The following is a 24,785-nucleotide window of genomic DNA, read 5'->3' on the forward strand; positions in this document are numbered from 1 at the left end:
CTAGATGCTCTCTGCTGCTCTTCCTGAGGAGGCATGATGATTCCAAACCACCAAAATAGTAACTGACAACACAGGCCAGGTCTACAGTCACTAACTGAAAATACACTGAGACACTTCTCTGTACAGGAAGGAGAATAAAATGCATTGCTTTTTTTCTTCTTTTTTTTTAATGAACTGAAGGGGAAAGGTGAAACAAAAGCATAAATAGAAATCAGTAATATTATATATTAAATAGGAGAAAAAATGGAAAAAGAAAATTAGCAAAGAAATGACAAAAAATCATCACAAAATAGATAAAATTATGAAAACATCTAAAATATCAGTGATAAAAGTTTATATGATAAAATTAATCAAAAGATACTACAAGAGTTTCATTTGACTTGTCATAAAATGTTCCTGTTAAATCAGTTCATGAGTTTAAAAATGCAAGTTCACAAGATAATTGATTACAGTGTTTTACAGCCCCATGTTCTGAAATGCAAGGATCATTAAGAGTGAATATATTAATTGTCATAACTTACCTGGGTTGGTACATTAGAATGTGCCTTATCAAATGTATTAAAATATTAATACTTCTTTGCAGAGTATTCATTCTCCAGTTGCAGCTGTACCTGCTTTTTATATTAGAAAAACAGGTACATTTTTTTCCCCAAGATGATCCTTCATTTTATTCTGAGACATCTACTTGAAGAAATGGCTTAATTAATATTTCACTATGTACCTGACTCTACTTAAAAGGTCTTTTGACTACACTACTTCATGTAATTTTCCCAACCACCTTGAATGGCAATATTATTATCCTCATTTTACAAGTGAATTAACAAAACGCTGAGTTAACAGCTAGAAAACATTAGCGCCAGAGCTGAACTCAAGTCTAACTGAAGAAAAAGACCATAATTTTCTCCCTATGCAAGCTGCCTGCCCGGAGAAACAAAGCAGAGTGTAACAAGACATGTGTTAGCTACAATTTCATCATCTATATCTGTTCACTCCTGGTATGATGCAGAAGTCACAGAAATTCTTTCACAATCTCTGATGAACTAAAAATATAAATTTGGATACTAGGAATGCCAAAATTCTGACCTGAAACTAATAACCTCTTTCCATTAATGCAAAACAAAAGGAATACCTATTTATCAGCTAGATATTATTTTTAAAATGTCATCAGTTCAGTTCAGTCGCTCAGTCGTTTCCGACTCTTTGTGACCCCATGAACCACAGCACATCATCACCAACTCCCAGAGTCCACCCAAACCCACGTCCATTGTGTCGGTGATGCCATCCAGCTATTTCATCCTATGTCGTCCCCTTCTCCTGCCCTCAATCTTTCCCAGCATCAGGGTCTTTTCCAATGGGTCAGTTCTTTGCATCAGGTGGCCAAAGTATTGGAGTTTCAGCTTCAACATCAGTCCTTCCAATGAATATTCAGGACCTATCTCCTTTAGGATGGACTGGTTGGATCTCCTTGCAGTCCAAGGGACTCTCAAGAGTCTTCTCTAACACCACAGTTTAAAACCATCAATTCTTCGGTGCTCAGCTTTCTTTATAGTCCAACTCTCACATCTGTACATGACCACTGGAAAAACCATAGCCTTGACTAGACAGACCTTTGTTGGCAAAGTAATGTCTCTGCTTTTTAATATTCTGTCTAGGTTGGTCATAACTTTCCTTCCAAGGAGCAAGCGTCTGTTGGTAAAACAGATTACCAACTAATGTATATATTAATTCAAATAGAGTAGTTAAAATTACTGCTGAGTAATCCTTCAACAAATAAAGCAAAATAAAAACAAATCATCAAAGATATTTGTTACAAAAAGATGGTATTAACTGATTAGCCCATGAAATCACATTAAAACAGAAGCATAACACTTCCTAGTATTTCTATGTCTATATACAGACCAGATTACATTTTTTCACATCAAAATTTTCAACTAATTTTCCCAATTATACAAATAAGGGCTTTTGTGTAAAATATCTTTACATATTTTTATCTAAATATCTTTAGGTATTCTAAATGTCTAAAATATCTTTAGATATTCTATAATGATGACAAAACTCTTTGGCTACAAAAGTTTATCTATCAGCTCAAAATTTATATGCTTTGGTTCCTCTTGTAAAAAATTACTTCCTCTATCAATTTATTCTGTATGAATTCTGACTTCGATTACAAAGGTTAAAATAAGGAACTATATCTCATTCTTAGCAGGTACATATAAACACAAGTGGTTATTAAATGATAGTGTTCTCCATATAGTAAAAAATAAAATGTAGTCTTTTAAAAATATTATGTGATAGGAAGAGATATTGCTCATCACTTCAAGCTTCAAGTATAACTTTTTCATGCTATATTAAATATGCTCTTTCTTACCACTTTCTTCAAAATAATCATTTTAATGTCCATAGATCATTTATCTACAGGACATCCTTCAGCTTTCTTCTAACCCCACTACTTTGCTGACACTATTTTTGCCAATGTCTCCAATCAGTGATGTGTTGGAGCCAGTCTGAATACTGAGTAAAAACGGATTATTAAATTTTCAGAAAATCTGCAATCTGGTTGCAAATTGAAATTAACTTGAAAGTAGCTGCTGACAATTTGAAATTAGCCATAGTGTAATATTTACACCACAGAAATCAGGAAAAGCTAAGAAGTAGAGCATTGCTCCCCTGCCTTCCACCTCTTCTCCAGGGTCAGCCGTTAAACATGCACCAGTGCACACACTATTAACGCCGTGTAAACCAGTGGACACCTCACATCCTTCTCTCTGCTTCTACTCCTCCTGCTTTTTTGGCAGCTGTTTTCTCAGCTTCTTTCATTGGCTCTTCCATCTCCATTTGATCTCTAACTTCAATTGCCTGTTTAGTATATCTCCTTGATTTTTAAAAAACTTAACATAAAATGTATTTCAAATTTATGGTAAGCCAATATTTACCAACTTTCTGTATGTTATCTTTAAAATTTTTCACTGAAGTTATCCCTAAATCCATATGTAAATTTATATATACTATTAATTATTAAATTCAAATAGCTACTAACTTTACTTTAGTAAGTAGGATACTACCTGTGCAGCACTGTGGAATATTTTCACTTCCCACCTGGTATTTATCTAACACCTTAAACTTCCTGGTTCCCTGCCTTGACAAAAGGATAATGTCAGATGCCATGCTGTCAGAATGCTTGCAAATCTAGGGACCATAATGTCATATAACAACAGAGACCAGAGCATTTCAAAGAACTCTAACCAATGACTAGGATTTTTGTTCCAGTTATTGGTTCTAGCTTTAATTTCCAATCAACTGTTGACTGTCACTTGCCTAAAATGCAGTAACAAATTTTGAGGCTTTGACAAACTGCTAAAAGACCTTCTGAATAAAACTTACAATTTAGTACTTCTCTGTACTTATATGAGATCAGACACAAGAACTATAGACTACAGGATCACTGGTATAGAGCATTCATTGTTAGGGTAACAAGTCCACATGACAAGAGTTAGAAACAATTAATTCAAGTTAACGGTAAAGCACTATCTAAAAATGTGAGGTAAAAGTGCAGCTTAAAAAAATGGAATGGTCTGAAAGGAATCAATCCTATAAGAAAAAGTCAAGGACTGAGAAAGTCATACTGGTGGCTAGGGTCAGAGAGAAAGTGAAAAGTAGTGTGTAGAAAACGACACATTTTGCTAACAGCTTATGACTATTCACATAGCAACCCTTCACTTCTGGCTTCCAAGGAAGCATTCCACCATCAATTTTAATCAATCAATTGCACAGGGAAATGAGGAGGAATGTTGTTTGATGTAATTAGATGTAAACATACATAATATGGGCAATCCTTTCTTGAGGAAATCTTGTACAAGAACATCCAGTCTAACACAAATATATTCTCTCTCTCTTCATGACCTAGTTTCCTGACTTTCCAACTATTACCATTCTATCACATTTCCTTCCTGTATCCCTACTTTTAAGTCATCAAAATTCAAGCTATAAATCTATTAAGTCAAACTATTTAAACTGACTTGAAACTTGATTAAATGAAAATAAAACAAAAAGACACCTACCAACTATTAGAAGCCTGAAACTTCATATGTATTAACCATCATCCATTAATATTATATCTGCTAATATCTAATTATTTATATCTGAATATTATGTAGAATTTTAAATTATGCAGTACTTTAACCAAGATAAATGCTAAGATAAATTCTCACAAAATCTAACCAAGATAAATTCTCACAAAATCCACAGAAAAGAAAGAACTGGAACTGCACAAAGATAGTATATGTATTATAGTCTGAATTTTATTCTGTCAACAAGAAGAGTCAATGGAGCATTTTAAGCAAGGGGGTAGTGGGATCAAATTTGCGTTCTGAAAGATCACTGTTTGCAATACGGAAGATGAGATGATAAAGTTCTGCAGAGAGCCTGCAAAGAGTCAGTGGGGAACTGATGAGGGCCCAAAGTAGGATAATAAGGGAGGAGATGAAGAGACAGTGAGTGGAGGATGCTGTTGTTATTACTGTTAATCAAAAGGACAATAATGTGTTGAGGTCTGACAGAAACCAACAAAGTTCTATAAAGCAATTATCCTTCAATTAACAAATTAATAAATTTTAAAAAATGATGATGGTGACAGTGGTAGTGGTGTGGCACAACGACTTATTATGTGGAAGCCTATAGGTGCCAAACACTGTACTTAGCACTTAGCATGCATAATCTAATTTGATCTTCCCAATAACTGCAAACTTAGGTGGTGCTACTGTTTTCCCATCTCCCAATAAAGAAATAAAGATTTGAGAGATTATATAACTTGCTCAAAGACAAACAACTAGCAAATACAAGAGCTGTGAGTTAAGTTAGTGGTAGAATCAGTTGTATATATCTGCCACAGCATCTTTTCAATTCTCCTCTTATTTTGGTAACAGAACTCTGCTTTGAGTGATGGGAACTACTCCCTCCTTTTACATATAATCCAGAATCAATTAAGATATCTTAGCTCTCCTAAGAAGGTGGCAGACACAGACATCAGACGACAGAAGGTCTTTTTCTGCCAGATCTTTCAGGTATTAAGGACCATCTGGTTGTTTCTGAGAAATATTTTTTAATTACCTTTTCATATTATGAATGGAGATTTGACACCAACAACTGTAGTGCTCTTTTAGCCAAGTCTTTCTGTATTCCTGGTTCCAGCTGCTTCACATACACCAATGCCAAAATCACCAGTGGAACTCAGTTGAGCTTGGTGAATCAATAATTATATGATGAAAGGTATTTATCTTTTTCCAAAAAGAAAAAAATGTGCTTGCAAAATTAAGATGAGTTTTTTTACCTGCCTATCTATATGTGTCATTATGCCCCCTTATACACCCTTATATGTGTTGGCCATATGCTATACTTGGTGCTTCATGGGCCAGTCTTTGCTACCACATGACATAGTCTGTCAACACAAAATTCAAAAACAGAGAAAGACTTTCTAGTTAAATGAGCCAATATAGTACCTTTTTGCTTATTTGGATTTCTGTGGCTCACAGCTTAAAGCAAACTAGCTTATAAATTGTTGTTGAGTCGCTAAGTCATGTCCGACACTTTTGCGACCCCATAGACTATAGGACTGTAGCCTGCCAGGTTTCTCTGTCCATGGACTTTTCCAGGCAAGAATACTGGATTGTGTTGCCATTTCCTTCTCTAGCGGTTCTTCCTGACCCAGGGATCAAATCCACGTCTCCTGCATTGGCAGGTGGATTCTTTCCCACTGAGCCACCTAGGAAGCCCCAACTTAGGAATTAGTGCCAGGAAAAAGAGTGATACAAGTGACAGAATCTAAAATGTAAAACTTGTTTCGTAAAGGAAGGGTACAGGGTAGCGGAAGTTGCTGCAGTCCCTAAAAGAAGTTGGTACTCCTCACTGAGTGGCTAAACTGCAGTCTATTGTCTTGGAACTGTGAGCACCTAACTAATGAGACCAGTGATTTAGAGAACTTGGTATGAAAATGCCAGGGTGCTGAAAGGTCCTGGTTACTTCTTACTGCCTTCAGTAGTAACTCTTATATGAAAGTAACAAGCTGGCAAGCTTGAAAGCAGATGCAACTAGCTATGAGGTGTTCTTCTCAAATTATACCAGTAAGCCTAAAGGACTGAGACTCAGTTAATCATGTTTCTTGACAAAAAATATGGAGAAACATAAATAAAACTTGTAACACATATTTAACTTGTAAAATAATCTACATAAACAAGGAAACAGAGGAGTATGAATTTAATAAAGTTATCCTGTCCACTTTTCTCACAATGTCCCTTGTTCCCTATTAAGAAAAATTAAGGTTTATTTGGTCTTATTTAAGATGCAGAAAGTTAAAACAGTAAAGTTATTATCTTAAGGCATCCCTTCCCTGTATCTCTGGCCAACCTAGATATCTTCCATGATAACAGAAAGAATAAAACCTACATTTTCTGTCCCAAGCTGACACTTAAAATACATATTTCTAGTGGGCATTGTTTTAAATGGTAATTACATATTACTAAAGTAATATATTGATAAACTTAAGGTATGTAAAGTTGAGAGCTGGACTGATAATCTGGCCAGGAACTATATCTAGTCTACAAAAACCAAAAAAAATTTTAAAGCCTATATATAAAAGCCTTTCTGAACACAAGCCTATCACAAATTGATCAGCTAAATATTACCAATTTGACATCAAACTGTTAGCTATCACAGACACTTTAGTGATTACTCTCATATAACAGTATAATCTAACCTCATTTTTTTCATAATATTTATAATAATGTCAGCTAGAATTACATTTGACTCAAAAGGCACAACACATAAGTTGATATGGGAAAATCTCTAGGAAAAGTACATGTGGTGAACAGCTATAGGCACTACTTATTTTATTGCATTTTGCTTCCTTGTACTTTGCCAATATGCATTTATTACAAATTAAAGATCTGTGACAACTCTGAATTGCTAGATGATGCTTAGCGCTTTTGAATAATAAGGTAATTTTTAATTAAGATAGGTATATACATTGTTTTTTAGACAGTGTTATTCCATACTTAATAGACTACTGTATAAGGTATACATAACTTTTACATTCCCTAGGAATTAAAAAGAAAAAATGTGACTTGCTTTATTGAGATGTTTGCTTTATTCTAGCGGCTTGAACCAAACTCACATCATCTCTAATGCATAACTGTACATCTGATGGGACTTTTTAAAAATCAGAATAAAGGAATGATAGTTTTATTCTTTTACAGAAAATTATATAATACAGTGTGATAGTAAATATGTTACTTACCTGCATTAAATCTGTCAGAAACACATTCTTAGAGGATGTATTATTTTTTCCCAACAAACCTAACATATTACATAAGTCCATATTACAATAAGTCCAGGCCTGGGCTTATTAAATTAAACATGGCTCCCAGGGATGCCCAAACTAAACAAAATCCTCAGAGAGCTTAAATGACACAAAACACAGACACAGGAGAGGTTTGGTGACTCAACTAAATTAGAAACAAACATTAAAAAATAAACAAACAAACATACACATCACTGAATCATGATTATTTATAACCAATTTAGGTCTGTAACAGACCCAATAATAATACTGATGATATGAATGTGAATAAAATTAAAAGCCCATAATTCTTCCCATTAGCCTTCCATAAGGCATTTAACCAATAAAATTTATGGAGACTCTATCCTGAAAAGCTTGCTACATTTTTCTTAGATGAAGAGTTTCCCATCAATGAAGAGTTGATTTTATAATATAAGATTTATGGAACAATGACAAATTTTGAAGGAAACCCAAAGTGGAGATTCAATTTTACAAAAGTAAAAATTTATTCTGAGCTTTATTTTCAGTTAAAAAGAAATATGAAATCATAAAATAAACAGAAAAACAATGCACTAGTTTGCTTCAACTGTTTTGTTTTATTATGAGCCTCAACTCCTCCAGGAACATACCAACAGTATGAGGGTCAACAAGAGAAGGAGTAACAGAAAGACCTCTGAAGGGGACCTGAGGGTGACCACACATATTAATCCTATCTCCTTTATTGTAGCAGGATTATGTGAAGACAGAGCCGAGAGAATACAGGCATACTTCGTTTTACTGCACTTTGCAGATTTTTCATTTTTTAAAGAAGAACTGAAGGTTTGTGGCAACCCTGCATTGAGCAACCCTACTGGTACCAGCATTAGCTTACTTCCATTTGCTTACTTCCATTCTCTGTGTTGACAAAGGTCCATATACCCAAAGCTATGGTTTTTCTGGCAGTCATATATTGCTGTGAGAGTTAGACCACAAAGAAGCCTGAGTGCCGAAGAACTGATGCTTTTGAACTGTGGTGTTGGAGAAGACTCTTGAGAGTCCCTTGGACTGCAAAGAGATCAAACCAGTCAATCCTAAAGGAAACCAACCCTGAACATTCATTGGAAGGACTGAGGCTGAAGCTGAAGTTCCAATTCTTTGGCCACCTGATACAAAGAGCCGACTCATTAGAAAAGACCCTGGGAAAGATTGAGAGCAGGAAGAGAAGTGGGCAACAGAGGATGAGAAGGTTAGATGGCACCATCAACTCAATGGACATGAGTTTGAGCAAACTCTGGGAGATAGTGAAGGACAGGGAAGCCTGGCGTGCTGCAGTCTATACGGTCGAAAAGAGTTGGACACGACTGAGTGACTGAACAACAACATTCTCTGTGTCACACTTTAGAAATTCAGGCACTATTTCGAACTTTTTCATTAGTATTATATTTGTTATAGTGATGTGTGATCCGTGATCTTTAATGTTACACGATGACTTGCTGAAGGCTCATATGATGGTTAGCATTTTTTAACAATTAAATATTTTTAATAAAAGTATGTACTTTTCCAGATGTAATACTATTATTGCACACTTAACAGACTGTAGTATAGGATAAACATAACTTTTAAATGTATTGAGAAACCAAAGAATTTTGTGCGACTTGTTTTACTGCGATATTCGCTTTATTGTGGTGGTCTGGAACCAAACCTGAAATATCTTCCAGGTATGCCTGCATGAAACATCTGCAAGTACGAGAATTTTTAGTCCATTTATGTATCAATTTATTGTCCAGCTGTTTGTGCTCATGTGCATTATCATCAATCTCCTCTGTTATGTTGTCAACATCACCAAAAAAAGAATTTAAGGTGAGAAGAGCATCTACAGAAAGGGTGAGTTTCTCCAGTCAAACATTTAAAACAATGAACAACAAACCAAGCCATATTTTCAAGTTTGTCTGTTTCAAGGATTTCTCAGCCATTCAAAACAACTAGTTAGTCTTATTTTGGAAATAAATCTTTGAAATAAAGACTATAATGTTATTAAGGGTTACAAAAATGCCAGATCATATGTGATTATTGTATTCCGAATACCTCCTGCCAAGTCTTTGTATTTTGTTAAGTGTTGCTTACACTAAATAGATGATAAAAAGGACATCATTTAGACTAAATGATAAAAAAAAGTTTATAGTAATAATAATATTCTCATTAGTAAGTATTCCTATGACGTTTTAAGTTTGGGTCTTCTTCGGTCTCACAAACTGACAGTAAGTTTATTTGGGGTAAGAGATACATAATCCATTTATTTCCCTGAATTTTCTGAATGAGACATTTTAATAAATTTTGTATCCCTACCACTTATCATAGACCAGATACAAATAAAATTCTATTGAAAAAGAATAATTTCTTACAATGCATTCAATTGTAGCCTCACTTCAGTCTCAATCCCATTTTCCACCTTGCCAATGGACAAATTATTTTCTGAAAGCACCAAACTTGTTACTCTCATGGGCTCTATACTGGCATTTGGAAAAAATAAAAACTCCTTTTAGCTACTGGAAATAGTACTGCAATGAACATTGCAGTACATGTGTATTTTTCAATTATGGTTGTCTCAGTAGTAGGATTATTGGGTTCCATGAAAGTTTTATTCCTACTAATAGCTTTTTAAGGAATCTTCATATGGTTCCAAATAGTGGCTGTATAACTAGGACACACAAGCCTGTCCTAGATGGTCACTGAAAGATGAAAGGATAAGGAAGTTGTGGTACATAACGTATGATGGAATTTTACCCAGCCATAAAAATGAACACATTTGATCCAGTTCTAGCAAGGTAGATGAAACTAGAGTGTGTTATAGAGTGAAGTCAGAACAACAGATACTGTATCACTGTTGTTCAGTTGCTCCGTTGTGATGGACTCTGCAACGCCATGGACTGCAGCACACCAGGCTTCCCTGTCCTTCACTATCTGCCAGAGTTTGCTCAAATTCATGTCCACTGAGTCAGTGATGTCATCTAAACACCTCATCCACTGTTGCCCACTTTTCCTCCTGCCTTCAGTCTTTCCCAGGGTCTTTTCAGATGAGTCGGCGCTTTGCATCTCAGGTGGCTGAAGTAGCGAGAGGGTAACAGGCAGGAAAGCCAGGGGTCTCCAAATGGAGGAAATAGGCCGCAAGTGTTAGACATTTTTTTATCTCTCTTTTAAGTGGCAGGAGGAAGCAAGCTACAAGTGTCAGATTTTTTTCCCTCCTCTATACAATTTAAAAGGAGATTTCTCTTAAAATTCGGTCTTGCCATGACAACACCCAGTTCCACCTGAACTTAACTTTTCTCAAACCTTGAGCTAAACATTTCTTATGGAAATGTTTTTCTTAAGCTATGTTAATGGACTATGTATTTACCATAGACTCTGTCTTTGTTCACATCAGTTCCGCTTAAGACTCAAAACCCATAAGCTAAGCTAAGTCACCTCAGTCGTGTCCGACTCTGTGTGACCCCACAGATGGCAGCCCAGCAGGCTCCGCCGTCCCTGGGATTCTCCAGGCAAGAACACTGGAGTGGGTTGCCATTTCCTTCTCCAATGCATGAAAGTGAAAAGTGAAAGTGAAGTCGCTCAGTGGTGTCCGACTCTTAGCGACCCCATGGACTGCAGCCCACCAGGCTCCTCCATCCATGGGATTTTCCAGGCAAGAGTACTGGAGTGGTGGGGTGTCATTGCCTTCTCCGAAGGGCTCAACAAACCAGTATCTTTTACTCACACATTGTTCTCCTAATCTATGTTAATGAAACTATATATTTACTTGGAAACCTGCGTTTCTTTAAGATTCATGTCAATCGTTTTATGGCCTGGGATGACTCACCTGATGCCAGTGTTATCTCAAAACGCATGTTGTGGGTGAGGGGCCTGATGCTACTTTGAGTTTTGAAACATCTCCTTTCTCTAATTAGCAGCTTGCTGATAGGTATAAAACATACTGTTAAAGGCTAGCAGGGTGCCACCCTTTCTGCCCCCTTTGGATGTCTATGTCAGAAGCTTTCTCTATCTCTTCTACACTTAAATAAAACTTTATTACACAAAAGCTCTGAGCAACTAAGCTTCGTCTCTGGCCCCAGATTGAATTCCTCTCCTCCGGAGGCCAAGAATCCCAGCGTCTTTAATGGCTCAGCAACAACCTTTCAGTAGTGGAGCTGCAGCATCAGCAACAGTCCTTACAAGGAATATTCAGGGTTAATTTTCTTTAAGATTAACTGGTTTCATCTCCTTGTAGTCCAAAGGACTCTTGAGAGTCTCCTCCAGCACCACAGTTTGAAAGCATCAATTCTTCATCACTCAGTCTTATTTATAGTCCAACCTTCACATCTGTACATGACTACTGGAAAAAACCATAGCTTTGACTAGACTGGACTTTGTCAGCAAAGTGATATCTCTGCTTTTTAATATGCTGTTTAGGTCTGTCATAGCTTTTCCTCCAAGGAGCAAGTGTCTTTTATATCATGGCCGCAGTCACCACCCACAGTGATTTTGGAGCCCTAGAAAATAAAGTCTTTCATTGTTTCCATTTTTCCCCCATCTATTTCCATGTAGTTATGGGACTGGATGCCATGATCTTGGTTATTTGAATGTTGAGTTTTATGCCAGCTTTTTCACTCTCCTCTTTCACTTTCATCAAGAGGCTCTTCAGTTGCTCTTCACTTTCTGCCACAAGGGTGGTGTCATCTGCATGTCAGAGGTTGTTGATATTTCTCCTGGCAATCTTGATTCCAGTTTGTTATTCATCCAGCCTGGCATTTCTCATGATGTATTCTGCATGAAAGTTAAATAAGCAGGGTGACAATATACAGCCTTGACGTACTCCTTTCCCAATTTGGAACCACTCCACTGTTCCCTGTCTGGTTCTAACTGTTACTTCTTGACCTTGATACAGGTTTCTCAGGAGGCAGGTCAGGTAGTCTGGTATTCCCATCTCTTTAAGATTTTTCCAGAATGTTGTGATCCACACAGTCAAAAGCATTAGCATAGTCAATGAAGCAGAAGTAGATGTTTTTTCTGAAATTCTCTTGGTTTTCCTATGATCCAATGGATGCTGGCAAGTTGATCTCTGATTCCTCTGCCTTTTCTAAATCCAGCTTGTACATCGAATTTTTCAGTTCACGTATTGTTGAAACCTAGCTTAAAGGAATTTGCGTATTACCTCGCTAGCATGTGAAATGAGAACAACTGTGCAGTAGTTCGAACATTCTTGGCATTGACTTTTTTGGGGACTGGAATGAAAACACCCTTCCCAGTCTTAAGACCTCTGATTTCCAAATTTGGAGTGCAGCACTTTCACAGCATCACCTTTTAGGATTATAAATATCTCAGCTGTAATTCCAACACCTCCACCGGCTTTGTTCATAGTGATGCTTCCTATGGCCTATGTGACTTCACACTCCAGGATGTCTGCCTCTAAGTGAGTGATCACACCGTCATGGTTATCCGGGTCATTAAGACTTTTTTGTATAGTTTTGTATAGCTTTTCTGTACATCCTTGCCACCTCTTTTTAATCTCTTCTGCTGCTGTTAGGTCCACACTATTTCTTTCCTTTACAGTGCCCATCTCTGCATGGTATCTACCTCTCCCTTGATATCTATAATTTTCTTGAAGATATCATTGGTTTTTCCATTCTATTGTTTTCCTTTATTTCTTTGCACTGTTGACTTAAGAAGGCTTTCTTATCTCTCCTTACTATTCAGATGGTTACATCTTTCTTTTGCTCCCTTGCCTTTTGCTTCTCCTCATTTTCAGCTATTTGTAAGGCCTACTCAGACAATCAATTTGCCTCTTTGCGAAATCTTCAGGTTGGTCTTGGTCACCACCTCCTGCACAATGTTTTCCTCCATCCATGGTTCTTCAGGCACTCTATTAGATCTAATCCCTTGAATTTGTCACCTCCACTGTAAAATCATAAAGGATTTGATCAATTTCCTGAATAGCCTAGTGGTTTTCCCAAATTCTTCAATTTTAAGTCTTAATTTTGTAATGAGTTGTTCATGATCCAAGTTCCTGGTCTTGTTTTTGCTTACTGTATAGAGCTTCTCCATCTTTGGCTACAAAGAATATAATCAATCTGATTTTCCTATTGACCATCTGGTAATGTCCATCTGTAGAGTGGTCTCTTGGGTTGTTGGAAGAGGGTGTTTGCTATGACCAGTGTTCTCTTGGCAAAACTGTGTTAGGCTTTGCCTTGTTTCATTTTGTACACCAAGGCCAAACTCACCTGTTACTCCAGGTATCTCTTGACTCCCTGTTTGCATTCTAGTCCCCATGATGAAAAGGACATCTTTTTTTTGGTGTCAATTCTAGAAGGTCTTGTGGGTCTTCATAGAACCACTCAACTTTAGCTTCTTTGGCATTAGTGTTGGGGCACAGATTTAGATTACTGTGATAATGAAAGGTTTGCATCTAAAAAAAAAAATTGAGATCATTCTGTTGTTTTTGAGATTGCACCCAAGTACTGCATTTTGGCCTCTTTTGTTGACTATGAAGGCTACTCCATTTCTTTTAAGGGATTCTTGCCCACAGTAGTAGATATAATGGTCATCTGAATTAAATTCATCCATTTCCATTCATTTCAGTCCACTGATTCCTAAAATGTTGACGTTCACTCTTGTCATCTCCTGTTTGACCACATCCAATTTACCTTAATTCATGGACCTAACATTCCAGGTTCCTGTGCAATATTGTTCTTTACAGCATCAGTATTGAAGTCATAAAGAGAAAAACAAATATTGTATGTTAACGCATATACATGAAAACTAGAAAGATGGTACTGATGAACCTATCTGCAGGGCACCAATGGAGACACAGACATAGAGAAAGACTGGTGGATACAGTGAGGAAGGTGGGCTTGGGATGAACAAAGAGAGGAGCATAGAAACATATACATTATCATATGTAAAGTAGATAGCCAGTGGGAATTTGCTATATGATGCAGGAAGCTCAAACCCACTGCTCTGTGACAACCTAGAGAGATGGAGAGAGAAACAAGAGAGGTTCAAGAGGAAGGGAACATATGTCTACCTATGGCTGATTCATGTTGATATATGGTGGAAGTTCAGTTCAATCATTCAGTCGTGTCTGGATCTTTGCAACCCCATGACTACAGCATGGCAGGTCTCCCTGTCCATCCCCAACTCCCAGAGCTCACTCAAACTCATGTTCATCAAGTCGGTGGTGCCATCCAACCATCTCATCCTCTGCCATCCCCTTTTCCTCCCGCCTTCAATCTTTCCCAGCAACAGGGTCTTTTCCAGTGAGTCAGTTATTCACATGAGGTGGACAAAGTATTGGAGCTTCAGCTTCAGCATCAGTCCTTCCATGAATATTCAGGACTGATTTCCTTTAAGATTGACTCGTTTGATCTTCCTGCAGTTCAAGAGACTCTCAAGAGTCTTCTCCAACACCACAGTCAATAGCATCAATTCTTCAGCACTCAGCTTTCTTTATAGTCCAACTCTCACATCCATACATGACTACTGGAAAAACCACTGCTTTGACTAGATGGATCTTTGTTGGCAAAGTAATGTCTCTGCTTTTTAATATGCTGTCTAGGTTGGTCATAGCTTTTCTTCCAAGGAGCAAGTGTCTTTTAATTTCATGGCTGCAGTCACCGTCTGCAGTGACTCTGGAGCCCAAAAGAACAAAGTCTGTCACTGTTTCCATTGTTTCCCCATCTATTTGCCATCAAGTGATGGGACTGGATGCCATGATCTTAGTTTTCTGAATGTTGAGCATTAAGCCAACTTCTTCACTCTCTTCTTTCACTTTCATCAAGAGGCTCTTTAGTTCTTCGCTTTCTGCCATAAGGGTGGTGTCATCTGCATATCTGAGGTTATTGATATTTCTCCCTGCAATCTTGATTCCAGCTTGTGCTTCATCCAGCCCAGTGCTTCTCATGATGTACTCTGCATATAAGTTAAATAAGCAGGGTGACAATATACAGCCTTGACATACTCCTTTCCCTAATTGGAACCAGTCTGTTGTTCCATGTCCAGTTCTAACTGTTGCTTCCTGACCTGCATACAGATTTCTCAGGAGGCGGGTCAGGTGGTCTGGTATTCCCATCTCTTTAAGAACTTCCCACAGTTTTTTGTGATCCACACAGTCAAAGGCTTTAGTATAGTCAATAAAGCAGATGTTTTTCTGAAAGTCTCTTGCTTTTTTGATGATCCAACAGATGTTGGCAATTTGATCTCTGGCTCCTCTGCCTTTTCTATATTCAGCTTGAACATCTGGAAGTTCATGGTTCACTTACTATTGAAGCTTGGCTTGAAAAATTTTCAGCATTACTTCGCTACCATGTGAGATGAATGCAATTGTGTGGTAGTTTGAACATTCTTTTGACATTGCCTTTCTTTGCGGTTGGAATGAAAAGTGACCTTTTCCAGTCCTGTGGCCACTGCTGAGTTTTCCAAATTTGCTGGCATATTGAGTGCAGCCCTTCACAGCATCATCTTTTAGGATTTGAAATAGCTCCATGGAATTCCATCACCTTCAGTAGCTTTGTTCGTAGTGGTGCTTCCCAAGGCCCACTTGACTTCACATTCCAGGATGTCTGCCTCTAGGTGAGTGATCACACCATCGTGATTATCTGGGTCATAGAGATCTTTTTTTGTATAGTTCTTCTGTATTCTTACCACCTCTTTTTAATATCTTCTGTTTCTGTTTGGTCCATACCATTTCTGTCCTTTATCAAGCCCATCTTTGCATGAAATGTTCCCTTGGTATCTCTAATTTTTTTGAAGAGATCTCTAGTCTTTCCCATTCTATTGCTTTCCTCTTTTCATTGATCACTGAGGAAGGCTTTCTTATCTCTCCTTGCTATTCTTTGGAATTCTGTGTTCAAATGGGTATATCTTTCCTTTTCTCCTTTGCCTTTAGCTTCTCTTCTTTTCTCAGCTATTTTTAAGGCCTCCTCAGACAATCATTTTGCCTTTTTGCATTTCTTTTTCTTGGGGATGGTCTTGATCACTGCCTCCTGTACAATGTCATGAACCTCCGTCCATAGTTCTTCAGGCACTCTATCAGATCTAATCCTTTGAATCTATTTGTCACTTCCACTGTATAATTGTAAGGGATTTGATATGGTGGAAACCAACAGATCATTGTAAAGCAATTATCCTCCAATTAAAAATAAATAAATTAAAAAAAAAAATCCTTTAGGATAAAATCCTCCTGATCTGTCTCCAGCCTACCACTTCTATCTATAGCCTTCTGTTTCCATCTCGCCCATAACCTCCAATTCACAGGAACTAATGTTCTTGACGCCTCCAAGCCTGAACATTCAGAGCTCCCTACATTTGGTATACCCTTCCCCCAATATTTCCTCTTTAACCTGTCTAAATGCCACCCACTCTAGGAAGCCTCTGTTCATCTCTCATCTTGGTTAGCTGGCCTCTCCACACAATATTCTAGGAAAGAATAAAAATTTGCTTCTCTGAAAATAGTGGTTATCAAGTAGGACAGACAACTCTAATGTAAGTTGGAGGGGGTAATTTCCAGCATTAGGATGATCAATGGACAGTGCGAATTTCGATAAAATTTAAAGTCTGTACAAGTATTGGAAATATCTAATTTTTGGATTTGAAGATTTATGAAGGTCACAGGTTATATTCACTGTGAAAATCAAGGGTGTGAAATACCACTATAACGTCCATTTCTTTCTCACATTCCACATTCCTCTGTAACATGTTAATAACAACAAAGTAAATACAAAACAGTCTACTATGACAATATCCAATACTAACATGTGTTCATAAATATCTGTCCCCTCAGAAATAAGTCTAACACTGATGCTCGGTTAAGAGTGTATTATTCATGTCATGTATTTTAATTAACTTTAATACCTTTTTTCAAGTGGAATGCTTATACTACTAAATTTTGTTGGTATAGGATGTATTCTGTGAGAACTGAAGGATGACAGACACACAGATCACAGGAGAATTACTATTCTCAGTCTCAACTTCATTATGAGTTAAAAGAGACTCTAGGTGTCAAAAGCAAATAAATGTAGGGAAGTGTTAGACGCTCAGTCATGCTCGACTCTTTGCGACCCCATGGACTACAGCCCACCAGGCTCCTCTGTCCATGAGATTTTCCAGGCAAGGATACTGGAATGGGTTGCCATTTCCTTCTCCAGGGGATCTTCCCAACCCAGAGATCGAACCTGGGTCTCCTGCACTGCAGGCAGATTCTTTACTGACTGAGCTACAAGGAAAGTAGCTACAAGGAAAGTAGGGAAACAGAAGGATAAAAGGAAATCAAAGACGCTCTGATCGGGACAGTATAAAGGGAAGTTGGGACAAAAATATCTATAAGTTAGAGAGATTTTAAGAAGCAATAGAGGTTCTCCTGCTAACCTTGTAGACACAAACATGTGAACTGCTAGAGATGGGGTCAAGTGGCAAGGACCCGAGGATCTCTAGAAGCTGAAAGCACTACCCAGGAAATATTAAATGAGAAAGCAGTATTAAATGAGAAAGCAATATGTGTCAGTCCTATATCCACAAGTAAGTGGATTTTACTAACTATCATGAGCCTGTAAGAGGACCGCAAACCTCAGACAAGATCACAGGCTCAGCTAAAATCTTAATTTCAGTATATGAGACCTTGATCAGAGATTTCAACTAAGCTACATTTAGACTCCTGAACCACAGAAACTATGAGATAAAACATTTGCAATGTTTTAAGCTATTAAACTTTTGGTATTTTGTGAAATAGCATTAGAAAATGAATTCATCATGCTTTAAAAAGCAAGCAAAAAGAAAAAGGCAAATATTGATCTTACACGTGTCTACTTACAAATCATCTACATTCTACATCCAACATTTGTTTTTCAAACAATGCATTATCTTTTCTTTCTACCCTAATGAGAGATTCCATTTTCATGAAATTTGTACATTCAAAATTTATTATAAAAGCATTTTATCTTTGAGCTGAAATTTAATTCAAAATATATCTGAAAGAGAAAATTAAACCTAAAAATAATTTCCCTAAATCTTTGGAATCATATATTAAAATATTTTAATTCTAGTAAATCTTTAGCATATGCCATGCTTAAAAATAAACATTAAACATCATTATATCTCTTCCAGTATTATGTTAATCACTAAAATATATCATCCTAAGAAATATACCACAATGTGAGAGCATATTCACTCACTGTGCTCATTTAATCCTAACCCCAACCACACATTTTCACACAGTGTGTTAATATGTAGAGAAAAAAGAGACTAATTGCAGAATCAAAAAAGTCATATGAAATTACATAATAATATTAATAATTTCTCCAACATAACAATCTGTGTTCATAGCTAATCTTGTCAGTTAGTAAACTGGGATAAAGAATTTGATGATATCATCCATCATACAGTTAAAGGGCAAAATAAGCTTCAATGTTTTCAGAATGCAACAATTAAAATTTTACTCTGTGCTTTTGTCAAACAGGAAATTTGTGATTAAATAAATTTACAAAACTCAGAATATGTGTTTATATTATACTTTTTTTGTATAATTCCAAATAAAGTTTGGTGCTTTAAACAGAAATCTACTTTAAGTTTAGCCTACCTTCCACACTCAAAGTCCCCATTTTAGACTCCAAGAAGTCAAACAATGTGCTTGGTGCTGATGGCCTTGCATTTCCTAGTTCTTCTTCATCTTCAGATCTTATTCGCCCCCTGCCTTTCCCTTTACCTTAAGAAGTAAAGTAAGACACACACATTATACATGCAAAAACAAAACAATATACACTAAAATATGATCAGCAGACATCTTAAGTAAATCTTTATACACATATTTCTTTTCATATTTTTCTGTATGATCTATATCCTTTATAACAAAAATGTTTTTAAATGACTATATTAACTAGCACCTTTAATATTCTAAATGGCCTATCTGGAAATCTGTTCATGTAAATTGTGTTTAAAGGAAATAAATCATTTTCATAAGATTTTTCTTTAACCATTTTTTTTATTGAAATACAGTTGATTTACAATGTTGTGGTAATCTCTGCTATACAGCAACTACTTATTTTTTTAAAAGAACATATGATTAGGACTTGAAAAATCACGTAATATGCTTGATCATACAATAATTTAAAAATAAAACTAAATAAAAGTCATGTTCCTGTTAATTATTAAGTGTTTGTAGACTATTTAGTCCGTTATAAAAGTGGCCTAGTTCTAGAAATAGATTAAATAGAGCCAGTTATTTTATATTTTCTCTATTACACAAGACCTTGTTTTATTAGACCCACTTTATTTTATATAAAGATGACTATGAGACTAACAATAACCTATATGTCTCTGTGGTTCCAAAACGGGTGCTTCCTCCACTTACCGTAAAGGTAAATGAAGTTACAGACTTCACAGCAATAAAACCCAGTTTCTGTCAATAACATACATTTCTCTGAAAAGCAAACTATACTGTCTGGCACACTGATTAATGAATTATACCTCTCAAAGGTGGACCCGTAACAGGTTTCTGTTTATTGCTGTTAAGAAGTACATTCAGTGCTGCTTCTAAGTTGTTGCCATTATCCATGAGAGCTTGCCTTGATGCTTCTTTACTAAAGCCCATTTCTGTTATGTGTCTCAGAGCCTTCTCATCAACCTATAAGCAACAAATACAAGTTATGTCGATGGCCAATAAACAAGCGAAGTATAAGTTTTTAAATATATATTGTTTTTTAACTAAAAATTACATCTGATGTTTATGGAAAAATGTGATATTAATATATTATTTGCTTGCTGTTTTTTCATATCAATGGTCAAGAAAAGATCTGTGATATGCAAGGTTGTGCCTTGAGTACTTTCTCTGCACGATTACAAATGCAAAACAAACAAAAAAAAGAAATTTTATGATATGTTACAATAAAGTTTTTGAAAATAAAGCAGGCAGTGAAAACTACCTAATGAAAAATTTTCATGGTTAATACTTCTCTCTCCTAAGGAAATACAATTTATATAGTACCTCTCAAAAAATACAAAGTATAAAATGAAGCTAACAAAATGGTACCATCTCAGCAGCCTGGTTTTTTCCTACTCTCTATTGTTTCAATATTCTGCTTTACATTTATAAGCAACACTATCTATGAAGCTTGCCAGCCTATATCTCAAATTTAAAAAGTCTACTTTACAAGAGTCAGAATCCCATATCTTGAAAAATCTGGATCTGAGTAGAATTAAAGGACTGTTTAAGTAACATAAACATATCCCATGAAGACATTTATCAAACCACAACCAGCTGAGAAATACAAAACTAACTTTTACACTTTTATGAGTTCAGATGGATAGGCTTTAAGATAGTATTTGAGACAGCACGCATGTTGCTGACATCTACTCTCATACCCATGTAGGCATTGATAAAAGCACAGGACTTTTTAAAAAAAAAAAAAACCCTGTTTTTAAAACTCTGACTTTTTTTTAAAAACTCTGATTTTGTGAATTCCAAACACAAAATCCTTTTTAAACATAGTAATAGCTACTAATAGGTCAGAGTTACACATAGAGAAAATTTACATCCCTGCTGTAGATATGCTAAAGTAAATGTAAAAAGTCCTGGACATTAAAACTATAATCCACCCTTCTTATTCAAAACTTATCTAAATGTAAAAAAAAAAAAAAAAATCCTTCCAAAGGCTTTCCCTCTCCCAATTATTTCACAAGTAAATATCTAATTAAGAATACGGTCCCTTATATAGAATTTAACCAAAAAACACTCTTAAGAATTAATTCATATCCAACCTTGGTATAACTTATTCTACCTTTCTTGTTAACCTGATTTGCAGTTAACCAAACTCTCATTCCGGGTGCTGGCCGGTCCATGCTCTGAGAGCTTTAGGAAAAAACCTTCCTTGCCTCTTCTAGTTTGTGTTGTTTGCTGGCAATCTTTGGCTTTCCTTAGTTTATAGATGCATCATTCCAGTCACATAGCCACCTACTCACTGTGCGTCTTCATAACAACTTTTCTCTCTATGTGTCTGCCTCTGTGTCTAAACCTCCCCTCTTTATACAGATTAAATTAGTGTCATCTTGGCTAAGGGCCCATCCTAATGACCTCTTTTCAACTTGATATCTCTGTAAAGATTCTATTTCCAAAGAAAGGCAGTCACATTTTAAGGTACTGGTGGTCAAGACTTCAATCTATCTTGTTAGGGGGTAGGTGGAGTTGGGATGATGGATGGGACACAATTCAACCTATAAAATCATCTACTGTCTATTCTTTAAAAATATTTTAAAGAAACTATTCACTGACATCCCAATCAAGTCTTTTTTTCAGTTGCTGAAAATAAAGAACTGAAAACCATGCAATAGGCAAAAGCACTGGGTACCTGGTCTCAGAATTTCAAACTGTCTTTTTGACTAGTCTCCTTCATTCTTAAATGACAGTTTTTATGAATAAAATTATAGATGAAGAGTTTTTCTTTCAGTACTTTCAATGTATCACCCACTGCTTCCTTGCCTTCATAGTTTTTAATGAAAAACTGGCCATTTATTGAGGATCCCTTGTATTTGATGAGTTACTTCTCTCTCACTGCTTTCAAGATATCCTGTCTCTACCTCTCAACAACCAGATTATGTGTCTTGGTGTGTCTCTGCATTTATCCTATAGGAGACCATTGAGCTTCTCAGATTTGTAGATTTCATCAAATTTGGTAATGGGGGGCATCAGTTCTTCAAATATGTTTTCTATCCCTTTTTCTTTTCAATTGAGACTCCTGTACTGTATATGCTGGTATATTTGATGGTGCCTCAGGCAAGAATCCCTTAGAAGAAATGGAGTAGCCATCATGGTCAACAAAAGAGTCCGAAATGCAGTACTTGGATGCAATCTCAAAAATGACAGAATGATCTCAGTTCGTTTCCAAGGCAAACCATTCAATATCACGGTAATCCAAGTCTATGCCCCAACCAGTAATGCCGAAGAAGCTGAAGTTGAACGATTCTATGAAGACCTACAAGACCTTTTAGGACTAACACCCAAAAAAGATGTCCTTTTCATTATAGGGGACTGGAATGCAAAAGTAGGAAGTCAAGAAACACCCGGCGTAACAGGCAAGTTTGGCCTTGGAGTACAGAATGAAGCAGGGCAAAGGCTAATAGAATTCTGCCACGAGAACGCACTGGTAATAGCAAACACCCTATTCCAACAACACAAGAGAAGACTCTACATACACGTGGACATCACCAGATGGTCAACACCGAAATCAGAATGATTATATTCTTTGCAGCCAAAGATGGAGAAGCTCTATACAGTCAGCAAAAACAAGACCGGGAGCAGACTGTGGCTCGGATCATGAACTGCTTATTGCCAAATTCAGACTTAAATTGAAGAAAGTAGGGAAAACCACTAGACCATTCAGGTATGACCTAGATCAAATCCCTTATGAGTATACCGTGGAAATGACAAATAGATTTAAGGGTCTAGACCTGATAGACAGAGTGCCTGATGAACTATGGACAGAGGTTCGTGACATTGTACAGGAGACAGGGATCAAGAAAATCCCCATGGAAAAGAAATGCAAAAAAGCAAAATGGCTGTCTGAGGAGGCCTTACAGATAGCTTGGAAGAGAAGAGAAAAGATATTTCCATCTGAATGCAGAGTTCCAACGAATAGCAAGGAGAGATAAGAAAGCCTTCCTCAGCGATCAGTGCAAAGAAATAGAGGAAAACAACAGATTGGGAAAGACTAGAGATCTCTTCAAGAAAATTAGAGATACCAAAGGAACATTTCATGCAAAGATAGGCTCGATAAAGGACAGAAATGGTATGGACCTAACAGAAGCAGAAGATATTAAGAAGAGGTGGCAAGAATACATAGAAGAACTGTACAAAAAAGATCTTCACGACCCAGATAATCACGATGGTGTGATCACTCACCTAGAGCCAGACATCCTGGAATGTGAAGTCAAGTGGGCCTTAGAAAGCATCACTATGAACAAAGATAGTGGAGGTGATGGAATTCCACTTGAGCTATTTCAAATCCTCAAAGGTGATGCTGTGAAAGCGCTGCATTCGATATGCCAGCAAATCTGGAAAACTCAGCAGTGGCCACAGGACTGGAAGAGGTCAGTCTTCGTTCCAATCCCAAAGAAAGGCAATGCCAAAGAATGCTCAAACTACCGCACAATTGCACTCATCTCACACGCTAGTAAAGTAATGCTCAAAATTCTCCAAGCCAGGCTTCAGCAATACGTCAATCACGAACTTCCAGATGTTCAAGCTGGTTTTAGAAAAGGCAGAGGAACCAGAGATCAAATTGCCAATATCCGCTGGATCATCGAAAAAGCAAGAGAGTTCTAGAAAAACATCTGTTTCTGCTTTATTGACTATGCCAAAGCCTTTGACTGTGTGGATCACAACAAACTGTGGAAAATTCTGAAAGAGATGGGAATACCAGACCATCTGACCTGTCTCTTGAGAAACCTATATGCAGGTCAGGAAGCAACAGTTAGAACTGGACATGGAACAACATACTGGTTCCAAATAGGAGAAGGAGTACGTCAAGGCTGTATATTGTCACCCTGCTTATTTAACTTATATGCAGAGTACATCATGAGAAATGCTGGGCTGGAAGAAACACAAGCTGGAATCAAGATTGCTGGGAGAAATATCAATAACCTCAGATATGCGGATGACACCACCCTTATGGCAGAGAGTGAAGAAGAACTAAAGAGCCTCTTGATGAAGGTGAAAGAGGAGAGTGAAAAAGTTGGCTTAAAGCTCAACGTTCAGAAAACTACGATCATGGCATCCGGTCCCATCACTTCATGGGAAATAGATGGGGAAACAGTGGAAACAGTGTCAGACTTTATTTTTTTGGGCTCCAAAATCACTGCTGATGGTGATTGCAGCCATGAAATTAAAAGACGCTTACTCCTTGGAAGGAAGGTTATGGCCAACCTAGATAGCATATTTAAAAGCAGAGACATTACTTTGCCAACAAACGTCTGTCTAGTCAAGGCTATGGTTTTTCCAGTGGTCATGTATGGATGTGAGAGTTGGACGGTGAAGAAAGCTGAGCGCCGAAGAATTGATGCTTTTGAACTGTGGTGTTGGAGAAGACTCTTGAGAGTCCCTTGGACTGCAAGGAGATCCAATCAATCCATCCTAAAAGAAATCAATCCTGGGTGTTCATTGGAAGGTCTGATGTTGAAGCTGAAACTCCAGTACTTTGGGCACCTCATGCGAAGGGTTGACTCATTGGAAAAGACCCTAATGCTGGGTAGGATTGCGGGCAGGAGAAGGGACGACAGAGGATGAGATGGTTGGATGGCATCACCGACTCGATGGACATGGGTTTGGGTAGACTCTGGGAGTTGGTGATGGACAGAGAGGCCTGGCGTGCTGCAATTCATGGGGTCGCAAAGAGTCGGACACGACTGAGCGACTGAACTGAACTGACATAGATCCCTTAGGCTCTATTTTTTCTTCATTCTTCTC

General features: G+C 37.1%; 1 protein-coding gene across 8 annotated transcripts in view; it reads right to left on the reverse strand.

Annotated features, from left to right (window-relative positions):
• TDRD3 (tudor domain containing 3) overlaps window positions 1-24,785 on the reverse strand; it is a 197,371-nt gene that overhangs the window by 56,889 nt on the left and 115,697 nt on the right. For all 8 annotated transcript variants that reach the window (XM_081550321.1, XM_081550322.1, XM_081550320.1 and 5 more), the window contains 2 exons: window positions 19,796-19,952; window positions 18,909-19,034 (listed from right to left, as the gene is read on the reverse strand). In XM_081550321.1, the coding sequence (XP_081406447.1) occupies window positions 18,909-19,034; window positions 19,796-19,952 (283 nt within the window). The remainder of the gene's footprint in view (window positions 1-18,908; window positions 19,035-19,795; window positions 19,953-24,785) is intronic.

This window comes from Giraffa tippelskirchi, chromosome 12 (assembly GCF_054371585.1).
Source record: "Giraffa tippelskirchi isolate mGirTip1 chromosome 12, T2T-mGirTip1v1.2.pri, whole genome shotgun sequence".
NCBI classification, from domain to species: domain Eukaryota; kingdom Metazoa; phylum Chordata; class Mammalia; order Artiodactyla; family Giraffidae; genus Giraffa; species Giraffa tippelskirchi.